Below are 20,127 nucleotides of genomic sequence, written 5' to 3'. Positions count from 1 at the left end.
TTTAGTAAGCTCACATAAACCACATATTGACACTGCATGGCACCTTGCATGGTACCTGGAGTTGTTAGCACTCTTACTATTAACAGTGTGCAGCAGCCGGGCGTGGTGATACACACCTGTAATTCCAGTGCTTGGGAACTGAGACAGGAGGATCACAGGTTTGAAGCCAGCCTCAGCAACTTAGAAAGTTCCTGTTTACAATTTTTTTTAAAAAATAATAAAATAAAAGCAGTCTGGGGTTGTAGCTTGAAGGTAGAATGTCCCTAGGTTCCATCCCCAGCACCAAAAAAAAGTATGCAAAGTTCTGATTATAGCGAAAGACTTGAGGATAGAGGAAAATGCTTTTAGAGCTGAGTGCCCTAGGTGGACAAGGGTTTGGGACCTGGAAGGTTCCACTTCCCTTTCTTTTTACAAATAGCCATAAGCCACCTCTCTCAAAAGAAATAAGGATGTTGTGTTTTCCTCTTCACTCCCTGGGGACTGACCCAAGGTCTCAAGATAGCTCTATTTTTTTTCCCCTCCAAGAATGGAACTAACCAAAACAATAGGAAATGCCGGCCTCTCCACTGGCAGGAGCTAGAGGCCAGGAGGCCAGCCCTGGGTTTCACTTTCTAGAATGGCTGACTGCTCCTCTGCTATACGTAATGCCAAGAACCCTGGGATGACCCCACTCCACAGAGATCTCTACCAAGCAGGATCTCTGTAAGAGAAAGAGACAGGGATCTGCCTTCCTTTTACTTTTTAGAAGATACAAGATGATGAATAGGGTATCACCCAAGTGGACAAAATGAAATTACAATCTCAACTTAATTGAACACCCACTATACTATAGACTGTGTGCAAGAGCTTTGTAAGTATTACCTTACTTTATTTTCACCCCCAAGGTAGACATTTTCATCATTCTATTTTAAGGATGGCACAGTTTTCATGAACTTCTACAGAATTACAGAAGCACCAAGAGGCAGTGTCAGGAACCAGATCAAAGTCTCATGTGGCTCAGAATTCAGAGACAAGGACCACCAAGGGTTGGGGGCTGAACTGGCCTCTGGCTCTGGCTCTTCCTCCTTGCCCATGACTTCAAGGGGTTCTGTAGGAAACAACAGGTCCCTTTCTGAGTTGGATCCCAAGAGCAGTACTGAGAGCAAGGTTGTGCTCATATGCCTGGGTTCAGAGATAAAGGGCTGAGCCTGGAATACAGAGGCCACAGGAGGCCAGGAGGTGGTGAGAAGCAGGAAGCTTCCTGGCTGAGGAGTCAGTTCTGGCTCCAATTCTTTCCTTACCAGCCCAGCTCTATGACCTTTCTATAAAAGGTCAAACTTATGACACGAGGGTAGTAGGGACAGGGGAAGAAACCGATGACCACTGAGGCCCCCTTGGAGCTCAAAGTGTTTGCTGTGCACTGGAGGAGATCTGTGAGATCAAGCAAGTCCCCAGACACAAGTCAAAGTCACTCTGTTCACAGAAATCTTAGCAAATAACTCACTCGATTTTGCCAAGATAGAAATGGCCACAAGAATACACTTCACTTTGCCTGAAAGAAAATAGCTACAAGAATAATTCATGCATGGAATGTTCTCATCCTCTATGCCCCATGTAACTATGAATTACTTCTTAGAAGGACACAATGGGAGACTACAATGGCAACACCAAAATGACAAGTCTCTTTTCTCCAAGAAAAGAATGGCTATCTCTTTACATAAAGGGTCTCACTAAAATTCCTTTGGATCCGTACCAGATTCACAGACACTTGGGATGGGAAGGAAATTTGAAAGGCAATTACTTTGACTCTCCATTGGATACTTAAGTTCCTTCCTCAGTGTTCTGGAGCATGCGTGCTGAGGGATGCTTAAACACCCTCAAATCAATGAACCTGAGACCACTCAAAGCAGCCTCTTCCATTCTTTGAGAAGCTCCAACCTTTCAAATTACTTTTTGACATGCTGCCAAAATCTGTCTACAGCTTTGCTTCTGCAGTGGGGGCTGTACAGACTGTCTCACATAGTCCTTCAAAAATGTGGCCTCCAGTCTTCTCTTCTCAGAATTGTCAACCACTGTATACTTATAAAAAATAAGCTGCCTGGTATGGGAGTACACATCTCTAATCTCAGTACTTGGGAGGCTGCGACAGGAGGATCTGGATCCCAGGTTTGAGGCCATTCTCAGCAACTGAACGAGACTCTGTTTCAAAATAAAAAATAAAATAGGGCTGGGTGTGTAGCTCAAAGGTAGAATGTCCCTGAGTTTAACCTCTAGTACCAAAAAACCAAAACAAAACAACAAAAACAAAAACTCACTGGCCACTGAAGTGTCATTGTTTTTGTTGCCATTCATTTTTTAAGATAGTTTTACTTGATCCACAATCATTCCATGATGAATTCCAAATAACTTAAATTGCACATTTTGTAACTTATCAGCAACATAGAAATCTGATTATAATCAACTTGCTTTCATAGAAAAAAGGAATACATCAAAAAATAGACTACCAGAGGATCACTTGACTCAAAGCATCACCAGTAGCATTGCATGTTCCCAGACAACAGACTAACCAGGAAGAACTATAAATGTACCTTTCTCCATCACTGCCCACCCCCCACTGAAATTCAAATGGCCAGATTTCAAGTCACAGAACCATAAAAACCATTCAACCACAGCCTTGCTTTTTTTTTTTTTTCCTTGTTGGTACTGGGAATTGAACCTAGAGGCATTCTACCTCTGAGCTACACCCCCAGTTCTTTTTTATGTTTTATTTTGAAACAAGGTCTCACCAATTTGCTGAGACTGGCTTAGAACCTGTGATCCTCCGGTCTCAGCCTCCTAAGTGCTAGGATTATACCATGCCCAACTTCACAACCTTGCATTTTATGACCAGGAAACTGAGGTCTAGAGGTCTCATCTCTTTCTCCTTGTCAACTTCAAATTTGTATTAATTCTGGGTGCTCTGCTCTCGGTTATTTACTCAGAACTCCAAGGTCTTCATGCACTCTCTTCACGTAGGTTGAAGCATATTGTTTGAGCAACCCTGTGATAGGTAGTTCAAACCCTGTACAAAGAACTTCAAAGGCCAAAAATTGGTTTCCATTCTATAGACTTTGCTCACACTGCTGTTCCAGGTGGAGCACTTACCCCTTCTGTTTGGCAAACACATTCTTTAGACTCAACTCATCTCCTTGACCCTTTCTCCCTGACTCCCCCGTTATCCTTTAGCTCCCCCTTTGTTCTCCCACAATTCATTGGGAGAATCACAGTCACTGCATAACACTGTGAACTGCAAGTAACATTCTGTGTTGATCTTCTCTACTGGGCTTTAGGTCCTTGGATAGAGAGAACTGAGTCCTGTGAGGTTTTAATTATCTGGTATAGTTCATCTGGCACAGAACTAGGTCTGACCACTGAATAGGAACACATTTCAACAGTCTAAAGGGTCAACAGGGAAGTGTGATGCATAGAAAAGCAGGAGATCCAGGCAGAGGACGCAGCATGGAGGCACACACAAACCTCTGAGTGGGTATGCTGTGTTTGCAGAACCAAGAGGAAGTAACTGTCAGGGCAGGAGTTGAGGCTGTGAGGGGCAGGAATGGAGAGGAGTGTCTGAGAGCTAGGCTCGGGGGTTAGGTTTAGGTCACACTGGACAACCACATTAGCCACGCAGAAGCGTACACCCAAGATCCTGTACAAGATCAAATTAATTTTCAGGAGGTTAGTGGAGTGGCCACAAGAGAGAAGCACTGAGCTCGGGTAGACACAAGATAGGAAGGTGAATTTGGAGAGCACCTGCCAGGGCATGGGGACAGTCTCTGATGAGGGGCTGTGTGCCCTGAGAAGTCTGTGAGGGCTTGGAGAAAGGAAGCAAAGTATGGATTTATTTGAGAGCTTAGCTGGAACCAACAGGATCTAATGAGAACTGGAGGAGTGGAAGCAGGAGGAGCAAAATCAACATTGCTGCCTGGAATTCTAAACGAGAACCCCAGGAAAAATCAGACAATGAAAATGAGCGCAGAGGCCATGAAATGAGGAAAAGTGCAGGGGAAAGTCTATAAGGTCATTTTGAGGAAGGTTCTTATGACAATCCTTCCAGATGATTCCTTTAGGTCCAGAGCTACCATGTTATTGTTTTAACTGAAAGAGACAGATGAAGTACAAGAAAGTCAATCACAAAGAGCTAAAGAGAACAAAACAAACCTTTTAATCCTCACAGAAATTGATGGAGGAATTCTTAATTCTTATACTTTGAGGGTAAAAGAAATAACTATGGCTGAGACCTTTTCTGGTTCTTAAACTACTGACCAGTTCTCAACAAGTTGGCGGTGGCACACAAAATGGCCTCTAGACAACCAAATTCCATGTCTTTTTTTATTTCCTCAATGCAATTAAAGTGTTTTCATAGCTTTTAAAAAGTTATCGTTACCAGTTCGCTGGCTAATGACATCACACCACTCAATGGGTTCTAGCCACTGGGAAGAAGAATTCAGTTTACATAAATTAAGTGACTCTACTCAACCACTGTACTGACTAGCCACTTCATATTTTACTAATCTTTTTAAAATGCTAGAAGGTCTAGATACTGGTGGGGGAAAAGCTCCCTCCCCTCTATGATCAAATCCCTTCTGCACCAAAATTGATCCACCTTCTAATCTAGCAACATTCTCTTCTATTTAATAAAAGCTCTACAGAGCAAACAACACACAGAACCTCCTTAGAACCAACTACTCCACTTAAATAAACAGTGATAGGACTTTCCTGACATCCAGAGTGCATGGGGGGAAAAAAAAGTGTAGAAAAGAGCTGAAATTGTCGACTCACCCTCTTCCTCAGATTGTAGGTGAGGATCAGGTTGCGAGAGAAGGAGTGGGAGAAGGCCGTGTAGAATTCCAGCACTTTCTGCAGGGCATCTCGTTTGATTACATGCAGATCACAGTAGGTCAAGGCCCTAACGTTGGCGCAGGACTGGGCAAGGGTGGCTTCCTTCCAGAACACATCTCCAAACACGTCCCCTTTCCCTAAGGAGAGAAAGTTGTCATGAGGAGAATGTCAGCCCACTCAGCCAGTTGCCCTCCGTTCCCCAGAAATGACATCTCTGTACCCATCCACAGCCTGGGCTCAGAAAGGGCAAAAAGGATTTTAATTTAAACCTTAACAACATGCTATTCAAGAAACTTTAAAATATCACAAGCATGTCAAAGTTTAACCAATGAATTTGGAATCAGTAATGTCACCTCCTCAAAAAGTTTTTCTATCACCCTATCGAAAAAGATCTCTCCCATTATTCTTTATTATATCCCCTTTAGCCCTATAACACAAATCATAATATATAGTTATATTACTTTTTTATGGCTTATTGCATGTCTCCCAACTTGAGAGCTCATATGACTTATTTCTGCCTATAACACAGCGCCTACCACACAGAAGGTGTTCAGTCAATATGCTCAGACAGAAGGAGAGTGAAGAGAGAATGTGGACTGTGGGTCTACATCAGTGTGACTGAGAGGTGAAGGCTGAGGCTGCTGGTGGGGAGGGTGAGGACTCTTCAGCAGGGAGCCCAAGAGCAGGAGAGGTCTCCCCTATCAGGAATGATCTACGTGGAAGAAGTAAGGCCAGTGTGGGCTCAGCCCCTCCCATTCGTTCCCATTGCCCTCAGGTTTCTATCTGTGTGGTGCTCCCTTCCTCTCTCCCACACTTTCTTCCAAAGCATGTTCCTTGCCTTGACAAATGCTTTCCTAGTATCATTAAAACAGAATCCCTATATGATGGCATCTCCAGGATCTTCTGTCTCTAGCCATCCACAAGTGCATTTAATAAATCAATAAAGCAATGCTACAGACTAAATGATTATGTCCCTCCAAAATTCATAGGCTGTCATCCCAACCCTCAATGTACTGTGTCAGCAGGTGGAGACTTTTGGAGGTAAGTAAGTCAGAAGAGTGGAAAGTTTCTGAACTGGATTATTGCTTTTATAAAGGGGACTCCAAAGGGCTATCTTGTGATCTTTCTGCCATGTGAAGACACAATGAGGAACAGAAGTCTACAGCCTAGAATACAGCTTTCATCAGTACCTGACCTTGATGGTTGTTTGTGTGGTGCTGAGGATTGGATCCAGGGGTCCTTTACCACTGAGCTACATCTCCAGATGGCTTTTTTTTTTTTTTTTTGGTGGTACTGGGGTTCCTGAAAACCCTTCTACCTCCAGGCTACACTCCCAGACCTATTTTTATACTTTTATTTGGAAACAGGGTCTCTTCAGCCAGCAAGGCTGGCTTTGAACCTGTGCGATCCTCCTGTCTCTGCCTCCCAAGCGCAGGGATTACAAACGTGTGCCACCACTCCCAGCTTTCCAGACTTTTAAAATTATTTTTTATTTTACTTTGAGACAGTCTTGCTAATTTTTCCAGGCTAGCCTTGAACTTGCAATCCTCCTGCCTCAGCCTCCCAAGGAGCTGGAATTACAGTATCCATCACCATACCCAGCTGGCACCCTGCTCTTGATCTTCTAGCCCCAGAACTGTGAATGACATCTATATAGTTTATATGCTAACCTAGTCCATAGTATTTTGTTACAGCAGCCTAAATTAAGACAAGTATTAATCCCGCATGGTCATCACTTCTATCAGTCTCCCCTAAACATCTGCTTTTCACATCTAGCTATTCTTCCCACCTTTCCCAGAGGCCAGCATTTTAAGATATGTCTAATACAAAGCCCAATTTATTCCTGGCACGGTTACTGGTTATAAATAGCTTTAAATGCTTTTCTTGTGTGTAAATTTCCAGCACAGATAAAACACCAATTTGAATCTTCAGGAAGCCATTGAAAAATATACAAGAGGAAGGGGGAAAATGCTACAAAGGGTGAAAAGTAATAAATTTAAGAGAGTCGTCAGCTTTCCATACTTCGTAGCTGGAATCCAGGTACCTCTGGTTCATTTTACTCACAGGACAGCTGTTTTCTTGATTAAGGCTAAGGAAGCAATAATACTTTCAATCACATGGACAGACTTGACTTTTTCCCAAACACCAAAAAATAGCCACTCTAAGTATATGATACTCTGTGGACACATCTTCCTCGAAGTGCCTCAAAAACAGGAGCAAAATATGAATAGACTAAGCACATCACTTCTTTTCTCTACATGTTTGTGGTTCAGATATGAGGATGAATTTAGTGACTCCATGTGAGAGGATAGATGCTTAGGGTAGCTTCTAGGCAAACATGTCTTTGGAACCATGCCATTTGTTCTCCCTTATAAGTTCCTTTCTTAAACATCTGTAACATGAGTGGGCTTTGGGGCTGGGATGGGTGGGTGGGAGCATTTTTCTCTGTGGGATGCTACTGGCTGCATGGGAATCCTCTCATTAAGTGGGCGCTCTCTAACATGGAGTTCTAACCTGCAATGCTGACCAACTCCTTTGTACATATTACACATTCCTTGATCTTTCTGTTCTGCTCACGTGACTTATGTGCCCTTCATAGCTGTACATGTATCTTCTTCTAGAGAATTTTCTTCCTTTGAAGGAGGATGGTAGGTTGTTTAAAAATGGACACCATTCATTCTTCTCTTCCACTGTAGTCACACAGGCAGCTCACATCAGGAGGTGAAGCTTAATTCCCTTCCCCTTGAATCAGGGATGGCCCTGGTCATTTGATCAATAGAACCTGGCAGAAATGATGTTCTGGGATTTTGAGACAAGGTCATAAGACACTTTGCAGCTTCTGCCTCTTGGAACATGTTTTCTTGGGACACATCCCTCTTGGAATCCAATGAATGTGTGAGAAATACAAGCCAAACAAGGGGTCGCATGTAAGTCATCTGGCCCGGAGCCCAGCTGAACAGTCAGCTGCCAGTCAGCTCTGCCAGTGACATCAATCGTCTATCTTGCCTTCAGATGACTGCCCCAGCCACCACCTGATTGCTTGCTTCCACATGGGAGAAGCCCAAGTGAGAACCAATGTAGCTGAGCTATATAACCCACGGGATGGCAAGAAACAATAATAAATTTCCTAAGCCACTATATTTAAGGATTTGTTACACAGCAACAGGGAACCAGAATATAATACACAGAATCATAAGGCTCCAGACTGAGAGGCTCATGAGTAATTACTTTTAATAGATTACCTAATATTCCAGCAAGACATCATAAGTTATCCCAGCTCTGAGCTGCCCCTCTCCCTGCATCCTTCATTGAAAGAATGAGACAAGAGGAAACAAGGGGTATCTAACTGAAACGGATTTTCCTTGGCATACCTCTTGGGTATCAGTGAGAAGTGTAGAATTTACAAAGCCTGCACTTCCCTTTTGGAATGATTGTGGTATGATTAAGCCAGATAGAATAGAGTAGAAGCCTACTGGTAATTTTGTCTGATTCCCATTAAGATTACTTCATTTAGATGTGACCCAATATATAAGCATCATACTTCTTAAATGAGTTTGGGAGTAGTTTTTAATTTTTTTCTAATTATAGAAGAACCCATAAGGTAAATTAATAGCTACTTGTATGCATTTAATGTATGAGTTTAGCTCTAAAAATTCAATGTCTTAACTCTTCAGAGATATACAGACCACATAAAACACAAGACAACCACACTGTAGTTGGCCACTCCGTGAAATAAGTAAGTGCTTTAGAAATGACAGCATTCTTACTTCTTTTAAAGAGTTTTCTGGACATATTTTTGACAGAAACAATAAATTAAGGGCAATTTCTACTACAAAAAAATTATTTTACGGTAAGATAATCACAATTAATATGTAGGGTCTAGGAGTCTCAGTGTTGTCATAATTGGGATTTGATTTTCTGCCCAAGTTGAAAATCATACAATCTCCATTCCTGTCAAGGCAACATTTTCGGTATCAATTATCTGTTAGTGAGACTTAAGAATGTGGTGTTGGAGGACCTGTCAGATTCCGAACAACAAACCCTAGACTATTCTGGCAATGAGAAATGTTTTTGTGACACATATAACTTAGGAAACCTGTCAGAAGGTTTCCTGCACATTTGGCAAGCTGCTCGCAAGTTACATGCGTCGCTGGAAATGATGACCACCCCGGGTCAGAATCTCCAACCTCGGAAGCCAGAACAAGCCCCGTGTCCACCTCCCTCTCTTGTGTGCTAGTGTGAAATGATCACCCACTCCAGAACAAAAGGTGCCTGCTGCACTCAGCAATCAAACTACTCAGCACAATCAGCTTATTGATTTATTTATTATGCTGAGGCACTGGGTGCAGAATGTTAAAACCTAATGTTCCAAGTCTCCTAAATACTAACATTACAAGTGGATGTTCTGAGCCAGGGGAAAATGGGAGGGGGTGGGTGGGGAATAAGGAAAAGGGCTCTAATTAAAACTCCAGACAAACATTCCCTGTAATAATTAATCATCCTTCCCCTCCCACCCCCAATTATACACAGCTGTCTTTACTAAACCTTTGCTCTGCCGTGGACACACACAACCCTATGGGGCCTCAACAGGGGAGCAAAGAACCTTCACAAATCCTCGGTGGGAGGCGGGGCCCAGAGCTGAGGGGCACAGGGACAGGCAGGGGAGACCCCTGCAAAGGGCACAGCCCTGCAGCAAAGCAAGCCCTGCAGGGTGTGGGTGAGGGAAGGGCAGATGCTGGAGGGGCAGGTGGGAGTGGGATTGGAGGGGGCAAACTTAAGAGGTGCTGGAATGAAAGCAACAAACAGCCTTCCCAAATGCTAATGGGTTGCAGGGAAGTGATTCTGATCTGAACCCTGCAACTGAGTTTGGAACTCCCCCAAGAAGGCCCTGTTGATTCAGAGGCAGGCTCTTAGTGAGGTGGGCAGGCCAGGGGGATCAAAGCAAAAGTGAGATTTCTGGCTTTTCCCTTTGCTACTCCCGGTTACATGCTCCTTGAAAGACTGCTCACGGTGGTATCTTGTACTAAGCAAAAAGTAATACCAAAGTAAAAATCACTATCTGCTACTAAAACCGCTATGCATTTCTAGGCTCAAACTAATTAGAAAGAACTTAGCCATCCATGCAACATCTGCCGGGCACCTTTCTAGGGTCGAGGTCTCACAGAGGAATAACAGCTACAGGGAGGGATGGGGACACAGGGACACAACACCGCAGGATCTCTAAAAGGGGAAAGCACACAACTCAGGCTCAAGGGGTAAGGAAAGTCTTCAAAGATGTGATGTCTGAGCAGAGAACTGAAGGCTCAATTCAGTTAATGGGCAGAACATTTCAGCATGGAGATGTTTCCAGGCAGAAGGAACAGCATATGCAAAGGCCTGGGGACACGCGAATCTGCCTCTTAGCAGATCTGGGCAGAGCCAAGAGCCCTTCAAAGCCCCTGGATTACCATAGGTGGAGTGATCTGTTCCCTTCCTCACCTGTAGAGCTGGGTGCTCCTCGCATGCTGTTTTGTAATCCTTTGAGGAAAGAGCCTGGTTTCCTCATTTAGCTGCCAGCTCTCCTAAGTACCTCCCACACTCCATACACTTCTTTTGGGCCACACTGAATTATGTGTAGCCGTGTAACGCTCTGGATCCACAACTCTTTTGGGGAGGTCTCCTAAGGAGATGCTGAGAGAGTTGCAAGAAACAGTGTACACTGATGGCTGCTATTCTCCGCCCTCCCCATCCCTTCCATTCCCCATCACTAGGGCACTGGAAAGTTCTTTGCCCTCAAATCATTTCAAGACAAGAGAAGCCTTTCCATTTCCCTCCTCAGGACAGTGAAATGCACCCACAAAGACCCTGGCACATTGAGGGGGTCTCTGAGGAGGGGGTGTTCTATTTCCTGGCCCTGGGGAGAACCTTGCTGATGACACAGAAAGGCGGCTGGATTAGTCTTTGGGGGCCAGAGGCAAGCTGTGAGCAGGACGTGTGTGTGTGCACTCACTGGCTGAGCAGGACGTGTGTGCGTGCACTCACTGGCTGAACTGGACAGTTCAGGAGGCCAATGCGGAGTGTGTGGACAGTTCTTGGGCCGGCTGGATTCAGCCTATAAGCCACACATGTTACATCCAGGTCCTCTCTTCAGTGCTTGGAGACATGCAGAGACACAAAGAGAATGCACCCAAATCTCCTCCTCCCCCGTACTGCCCCAAGCAGGGTTTTTCAAGAACTTGATTATGCATTCTCTCAATATGGTATTTAAGGGCTAGGCAGCTGGCTGCAGACCCGGGTCCACCTTGTTGGGGAGGGGGGTGCTGGCCCCTCCCTCTCCCACCACACTGACGTACTTAGAGTCCTCTCAGTCTGGCTCCACTGTTTCCCCGGGACCTTCCCAGCAAAACCTGCTCAGATACACATAGCCTCCCTCCCTGATCCCTCAGCCAGAGAGGCTCCCATATGTGTGCCCTCTTCGGTCTTATCCAAGCTTCTGTTATGGGTGGGTTTTGTAGTTGGAGATGAATCCATGCCTGACCAATTCAGGAGCCCACGGTCCAGAGGTAGTGTACAGCCTGTTGTATTCTGTAGGGAGATGAATACACAGGTGTCTTCTTCGTCTGCTCCAGGACAAAGCATGGGCTTCCACACTTCTGAAGGGCTGAGCGGCACTATGATCATGGGGACTTTGGCAGCGTGTTCAGATGGGAAACTTCAGTGACTGGAGCCAAACACCTTTGCAAGATCTACCTACTTCCTCACTTAGCCCCGAATGTGACAAGAATTGCGGAGGACCCACTATGCACCAGGCTCCAAGCACTCACCCAAAGACTCTGAAGTCCAGCCTTTTGAGTTTACTTTGAAATACTTAGCAACTCTTGTTCATGTGCTTTACATGAACAAATGTAAACAAAGCACTTAACTGCTGTGCTTGGACTCTAGTAGGTGCCCCCACATGTAATATTTGGGGCCATTTCCCTTGGATTGCCAGAGACCCTGGGGATGGGTAGGCAAGCAAAGTTTTTGATAGCTACTAAATGTTGTTTTTCTTTTCTGTAGTAAACCTACAAAGCCTTTCTTCTTATCCTTACTCCAAACACATATGCTGTGGGCAGTCCATGACCTCTGTTTCATGTGCTATAGTTTATAAATGTGAGAACATACATCAAAGACAGACAGATAGCATGGAAGACTCACCAGCCTGCCTTCCTGAGATGTGAAAATACACTAATAGGAATAAAGCCTCAGCTCTAAGTGCCAGGGCTTATCTGCTTGTGTTGGGGTGTTGAGTACTTAACCAACATGTTTATTGGATTTCTTGTGCCAATTAAGAAAACAGATTCTTTTTCGAGATTGTTTTGGGTATTTAGAGTTCATATTTCATGTTAGGATAGATTTTTTTCTGAAAAATAAATAAATAAATGTATGATGGTTTCACCTTAAAAAAAAGAAAGAAATATCCTCTGGTAAGAGAGAAAGCAAAAAGAAATATTGAAATGTTATCTCTAAGTCATCAAAAGCTTGGTATCAGACAAAATGAATCTGTTATGTGAAATTATAATTGTTAATTTTGGATAAATTGCTATAATACTAGATGTCAACCACTAAGCCAAGCATGGGAAGGAGGAATGGGGAGGGGATTGGGTGGGGATTGGGTAGGGGCTAACTGGCGATGTGCGCATGTATGTCTCCAAAAGTTTTTTTTTATCCCATTATGATTTATGAATACAGTGCACCAATTAAAAAAAATTTTAAAAAGAAAACAGAGACTGGAATTGTTGAGGAGCCCTGGGCTCTAGGGGCAGGTCTGAGTTTCTTCCCACTTCCCAGAGGGGCATCTGCTTCTAAAAAAGGTTAGTCTCACTTTAGGTTCATGTAAGAGAGTACAGAGATGTTCAAAAAACATGTGCTCTCTTTTGAAGTTGGTACAAAGGACAGCAATCACTATGCTCATCTACAAACCATCTCTATATTAGAGTTGGGACACTGGCGTGTGTCATCATGAGTCTGGCCAGTGACCTCCATACGAGAACCTGTAATGTCACAGGCCAGGACTCAAGTGAACTGCACCGACTCTGTCTCTCCCTGGCTGCTATCATATTGAAGTTCTCAAGGTGTGGTTAGGTCTCATCATCTCTCTGCACACAGTTCAGTCCAGTTTAATAACTTGACCTTGCCAACTCTGGGTCAGGCAGCACCCTAGCAGTTCCAGGAGCTAACACATATGAGGTTCCCTCCATGTTCAAGACACTTAACAATATAGGAAACAAAACTTTCATATATATGTCACAATAAAGTATAAAACAACAACAAAATGTGCTGATGAGATATGGAGCAGTTTGGGCTAAGCAGTAGAGAGATTTCATGGAGATGAGAATGGAGCTGGCCTCCTGTCCTGAGCCAAGAGAATACAGATATATATGAAAGACACAGATGGTTTTTCCAAACACTGGGGACAAAAGCTGGACAGTTGGGAATGAGCACATGTGGTCTGTGTCACATGCATTTTCCTTTATTAGCTAAACTTCTTTGTAGTTTTATTTATACTCTTACTGTGCTCTTACTATTAAGAATAACAATTTGAATAACTGTCCCTACTACTGCTATTTTCTTCCATGGAAAGGCAACCCTACTTGCATCCTGTGTCTAACCTCTCTTTTCTCTTGATCTGACTGATGAGTTGTGTGTGTGTGCAAGCCCCTATCTCTCTCCTCAGGAACACACTGCCTGCGGGAAGCATGTTCTCTCTCTCTCCCTCCATGTCCTAAGATTTATGGGGCAGACCTACACAGGGGTGGACTTATGCTGGTCAGCACAATGAAGTAGGACCAATTCTAGCTTTCAACTACTGGGAATCCTTCTTGGATGCAAACTGAAAGTATATTCTTCAATATTAGGTCTATCTGTAGGAGAGGGCATTTTGACCTATACCTGTCTTATTTATCATGTCTCTCAGTTCTGAACTCTGGGGAGATTTATGTAGCTTATTAAGCATGCCTGAAACACTCGGCCCTCTGCATTTCTCAATCTTTCTAATCTTTCTCCTGACCCTCATACTCTACTAACACTGTTATGGTTTGGACTGGGATGGTCCCCCAAACCTCATGTCATAAAAAAGGCAACCATCTTGGATGTTGGACTTAGTTGCTAAAGAGAAGTCTCTTCAGGTGTGGCCCTGGGGAATATATCTCCATATACATACATATATGCATGTATTATATATATAATTTCTTCCTCTAAGTTGTGTTCATCAAGTATTTCAGGTCACAGCAATAAGAATGCTGACTGAAACAGTCCCTCACCACAGCCAACACAACTCCTTTACTGCTCAATCTGAAAGGTACTTTTTGATCCTCTTCAATGCATTATAGCTCTGTAGTTCTGGTATATACTTACAGGGTTTAGCACTTTTAATTTTTGAATCAGAACATGTCCTATTACCCCATAAAATATTTGTGTGTCTTACAATCCAAGCCATCTTCTGTCTATGAGAATATGGTTCTATAACATTTGCAAATGCCCATGACACACATGGCTTCTGTGATATTCTGCTTTCCTGGTCTCTCCCTTTCTTTGAGAAGAACCTCTCAGGCTCCTGTACTCATCCCATGTAGACCAGTATTCCTCAGACTTTCTTGCTAATTCTTACCCTATCATTTTGGGTGTTCGCAGCCTCTCCTCTGACTTCAATTCATCTCTCTTATGAGTCCACTGGACACTCTCAGCTCACGACCACAGAGCTGATGGTGGGATGGTTCCTCCCAGGCAAACCTGCCCATCCAACAGTGCTGCCCATCCCACCTTAGTCTCCAAGTCATTCTAGACTCCTCCCTCTTCCTCTTGCCACAGACAAAAAAATGGCTAAGTTCTGGGTATTATACCTATCAAAAATCTCTTGGCTGTCAATTTTTCCCATGTCCACAGCTGATACGTCAGGCAGGGCTACCCTCATTCTCTCAGTATTTTCCTTGCTGGTCCTCCTGCCTCTAGTCTTGACTCTCTCGAATCCATTATCCAAATAACTGCCAGGATGATTTTTCTAAACACAAATGCTTATCTGTCACTCTTTTATTTTAAAATCTCTGCTAGCTCTCCACTGCCAGTCTAAATTCCTTATCAAGGCTCAAGGTCACCTTACTCTTCTGCCCCCTTGAGAATGCCTCATCCTTAGGTATATACAACTACTTGTCATTTCAAATGTGTCTCTAAATCTATATAGATGCTGTCCCCTCTTCCTGGAACAGCCACTCTCTGATGTCCCTTCCCAAACCCCTACAGGCACTCCTGTATCTGGTGAAACTCAGCTCCTATGTCACCAGTCAGGAAGTATCCCATGACTTCTTATGGCTGTCCTGGATTAGACGCCCACCATAAAAATCACAATGGCATCCTGCTCTTACTTCTATCACAACTCGTGGCACCATATTACAAAATGCACACTCACTTGTCTTACTCCTTAATAAGAAAGTCAACTCCATGAGAGATGGGTCTGTTTGGTTTGCTGTTGTATCACTAAACCCTAACACGATACCTGGCATGTTTATGGGATGAACACATCAACACATCAATGAAAAGATGCATCTAAGGGGCACATTATTTGGTGGGCCAGAATATGAAAGACTTGGAATGTCTTAGGTTGAAGGACTCTGAGAAGCAGAGTGATCCCTAGGCGTTTCCAGGTAGCTACATTGTCAGCCTAACCCCAGAAGAAGGGATTTTGCTGACATGCTCAGAAATACTCCCAGAATTCACTGTCAGTCATGTTAATGCTAAGCTGAAGTTTATAAGTAAAATTTAAGAGAAGAAGTAAAGATAATGCCTGTTAGAAATTATCCTAGGATACAAATGCTTTTCTTAAACTTCACCCAAATATGAGTCCCCAGCCTTCCTTGCAAGAACCAGGTGAGCATGAGCAGAAGGCTGGCATCCTCTCTGAATGGGGGCTCCCACATAAATAGCTGTTAAAGCAGGGGTTTGGAAACATTGGGACAATTCTTTCATTCTTCACAACTGCAATTAGAGAAAATTAAATTAGCCCAATGTCTCTCAACAAAGCAAACATTATACATGTTCCACTTAAAGCCGGTGAAATTTTTCTAAGATCTCTACAGATGAGAGCTGAAAATTGCCTTTATTCCCCCTTCTGGCTATTCATAGAAGAATACAAATGCATTGTAGAAAATAATTTAAACATAGTGAAAATAAAAAATAAAAATTATTCTTAAGTCTACCACACAGGAAATTTTAGTTAAATGCTGATATATTTTTTTCTTTCTTCTAAATAGAGTTATATATTTCCCCGTTAAAATTATATTTAAAATATTTTCTGAAGAATTACATTGAAATATTTTCCATGCTGATAAAACTTCATATCAACATCATAATAACTGCCATGACTCATCATAATTTATGATCCCATCAACCCCTCTATCTGGATACTCCAGTGATATAAGAATTTCCTTTAGAAAGACCCATTATAACAGATATATCCCCCCAGCATCTTTAGGGACCACATACCAGTTCTTTAATTTCTTAAACAAAAATAGAATTAAGAAAGAGAACCTGGTCTCTCTTAATCAGATAATGTGTACATTACTTGACAGAAGAATTTTTATGTTTTTGAAGTTATAGATTATTCATATTATAGCTCCTCACTAGGAGTGTAGATTTAATGTAATTGCTTTGGTTGATAGAACAGCTATATGAATATTAACGCTTTGTTGGAGTATGTAGAGAGACACTTAAGAAAGCCTCCTCCCCCATGCTAAGTGCAAGCAAACAATATCATTATATGGTGAGTGGTAGTACTATTCATTCACCTGACAATGTCCCCAGGTCCCACAGACACCGTGGAGCAGCATACCACAGTAAGGACCAGCACAGGAGACCCCACTTCTTCCCTACCTTGGCTCACAAGCATCTTGAAAGCATCTCTAAGAAGGACTTGACATCTCCATCTCTGGAGTTGTGAGGGTTAACACAAAACTGTTGTGCTTGTTTTAAGCCTCTGTTAGATAAGCCATCCTGGCCTCCTCCTTTCCAAGAACAGTTGGAGGGAGGAGTTGGATGCTACATGCAAAAATGAATGCCATGTATTTTCTGTTTGGATCAGTAAATAACAAAAGACATCTATTTTAAAAATTAAAAAAACATTCTTTTGTTTTGTTTTGTTTTCAGAGCTAGGGATTGAATCCAGGGGCTCACACAATGTAGGCAAGTGCTCTACACTAAATTGTACCCCAACCCTAAAATATCATTCTTTTAGGTTATAACTTAATAGCCAAAGGCATCTATGAAACTTGAAATAATGCTATCTCAAAATATACTTGAAAATATAAAAAATTTTCTCATTTTAAAACTAGTATGCGCTCTTTTAAAGAGACTTGAAAGACAAATATAAAAAAGAAATTAAAAACTTCCTACAGCCTCATAAATAAGACATCCAGTAGAATATGATGGTAACAATGCTTATTGGGCTTTCTTCTTTTAATGTTTTTCATAACTGAGCCCATATTACCTCTAAAAATTGAATTTTACTTACTTTGCTTATCATAAGTGGGAAAATGGATGAAACTAGAGAATATTATGTGAAGTGAGATTAGCCAGTCACAGAAAGTGAAGGGTCGTATGTGGAAGCTAGGGAGACATTGGGATACAAGAGGGACTCCACAAAGAGGAGGAGAAACCTCAGCGGAGCAATGGAGAGTGTAGGGGAAGGAGGTGGGGAGGGGCAAGAGACTCGATGGATACACATCTAGTGATGCTGTGTCCATGTACGCACTTACAGGTGTCAACCTTAATGTCATGTATGAGGAAGGGGAGGACGTGAGCAGGGATTGAGGGAAAGCTCACTGAGGGCTGTGTGCATGCAGGTCCCTACCATGCTGACCTTCATTATGTTGTATAATCACAATGCACCAATGAAAGTATATTCAAAAATAAATACAGCCAAGCATGATGGTGCTCACTTATAATCCCAGTACTTTTAGATTATCTGTTAGATAATCTAAAAGGCTGAGACAGGAGCATCTCAGGTTCCCAGCCAGCCTCAGCTATTTGTGAGGCCCTCCGCAACTTAGTGAGACACTGTCAAAATAAAGAACAAAGCTGGGCATGGGATGCTTGTAATCCCAGTACTTGGGAGGCAGAGACCGGAGGATCGCACAGGTTCAAAGCCAGCCTCAGATACTTAGTGAGGCTCTCAGCAACTTAGTGAGACCCTGTTTCCAAATATAATATAAAATAGGTCTGGGAGTATAACTCAGAGGTAGGCTGGATTTCATCCCCAGCATAAGAAAGAAAGGAAAAAAGGAAGAAAGAAAGAAAGAAAGAAAGAAAGAAAGAAAGAAAGAAAGGAAGGAAGGAAGGAAGAAGGAAAGAAAGGAAGAAAGAAAGATTAGGGCTGGGGGTGTAGCACACTGGGTTTCATCCCTAGTAACACACACAATAAAAAAGAAAGAAAAATAAGGGGAATATCTTAAAGTGATAGAGCCTCAACTTTATATTGTTTGTTTGTTTGTTTATATTTATTTATTTATTTGCAGTACTAGGGATGGAACTCAAGGGCACTGTACCTCTGAGCTACACCCCTAGCCCTATTTTTTAGTATTTTAATTTTTGAAACAGAGTCTCACTGAGTTGCAAAGGGGCCTCACTAAGTAGCTGAGGCTGTCCACGAACTGTGATCCTCTGGTCTCAGCCTCCCGAATGCCACCATGCCCAGCCTTCACTTTATATTGTGATAAAGAAAATATTTTAGGGAGAAGAGAAAATATGAAAAAAAATGTTAGTAAAGTTAAAGAATAAATTGTATCCCTTCTTGGGAGCAAATTTGAATGAAGAAGAAAAAGGGGAAAAATAATTTCTGGTATTATTTAGATTCCTGTGAGAATTCTTTTTTTTAAGTACTGGTCATTGAACCTAGGGCTTCTCTACCTCTGAGATATACCCCCAGCCCTATTTTATTTATTTTGAAACAGGGTCTTGCTAGGTTGCTAAGGTCCTCACTAAGTTGCTGAAGCTGGCCTCAAACTTGAAATCCTCCTGTCTCTGCCTCCCAAACACTAGGATTACAGGGGTGAGCCACCAAGTCTGGCTCCTTGTGGTCATTTTAATTGCTACATATTTGTTTCTTTAAAAATTTTCTAAAAAGCCGGGCGTGGTGGCACACGCTTGTAATCCCCGCGCTTGGGAGGCAGAGACAGGAGGATCACGCAGGTTCAAAGCCAGCTGCGTGCGCTGGCTTAGGAGACCCTGTTCTAAATAAAAATGTAAAAATAGGTCTGGGAGAGTAGCCCGGAGGTAGAAGGGCTTCCAGGAACCCCATTACCACCAAAAAAAAAAAAAAAAAAGAAAAAATATTTTCTGAAATAATTGATCATTTAGAATAAAAGTCATCTGTCCTGTTTTTTGTTTTTCTACTTCATATTCCTTCCACTAACTCCTAAATTTCTGTTGTAAGCCCTGGCTTATTTTCCTGCTTCTAGACCTAGCTTTCTGAATAATGCTAGAGCCTCTGCTTGGAAACAATATTGGTCTTTAGATGCAATAAATTCAGCATAAGCTCATCACAGCTGCACAGGAACTCCTTCTGACTTCACCTTCTATCTCCCATCCCCCCATGTCCCTCTCATCCAGACGCCAGCCTCACATCTCTTCTCTCCCTCTGTGGACTCTCCACATCCTATTAACCTTAGAGATGCTCCTTTGTGATGCTTTGTCTACCTGTCCCTCCCAACTAAGATTGGCAGATTTAGCAAATAAAAATACAGAATGTGTGGTTAAAATTGAATTTCAACAAATGAACAATTACCCTCAAAAGCATGTCTCCTATGATCTGTGGGAAACACTTTTGCTAGTAACTACTTGCTGTTTATATGAAATTCAAGTTTAACTGGTATCTGGTGTTTGAATTGGGACCCTCTCCCATCCCTGTTTTTACTGTCTGCGCCTTAGCATGCCTCATGCTAATCAAAAGCCACAGTTGTCAATGGCCTCCCATCTCCCTGCCCAATTCATTAACTGTGTGTGTGCACACATGCATGCGCACAAGCACATATACACATGTACACGTGTTATTGGGGATTGAACCCAAGGGCATTCTACCTCCAAGCTATACCTCCAGCCATCTTTTTTGTATTGAAACCAAGGTCTCACTAGGTTGCTGAAAGTCTAACTACATTGCTGAATCAAACCTTTGATCCTTTTGTGTCAGCCTACCAAGTACTGGAATTATAGGCATGTGTCACCATACCTGGCTCTCCAATTCATTAATCCTTACAAATAATA

The 20,127-nt window shown here is 42.7% G+C and overlaps 1 protein-coding gene across 2 annotated transcripts in view; it reads right to left on the bottom strand.

The window, feature by feature from the left end:
- KCNH1 (potassium voltage-gated channel subfamily H member 1) overlaps positions 1–20,127 on the bottom strand; it is a gene marked incomplete at both ends in the record, with an annotated part of 376,618 nt that overhangs the window by 71,559 nt on the left and 284,932 nt on the right. For both annotated transcript variants that reach the window (XM_080698436.1, XM_080698437.1), the window contains one exon: positions 4,801–4,997. In XM_080698436.1, the coding sequence (XP_080554562.1) occupies positions 4,801–4,997 (197 nt within the window). The remainder of the gene's footprint in view (positions 1–4,800; positions 4,998–20,127) is intronic.

Source organism: Muscardinus avellanarius, assembly GCF_963383645.1.
Source record: "Muscardinus avellanarius genome assembly, chromosome: 7".
Classification (NCBI taxonomy): Eukaryota; Metazoa; Chordata; class Mammalia; order Rodentia; family Gliridae; genus Muscardinus; species Muscardinus avellanarius.
This window is presented reverse-complemented; position numbering and strand designations above follow the sequence as displayed.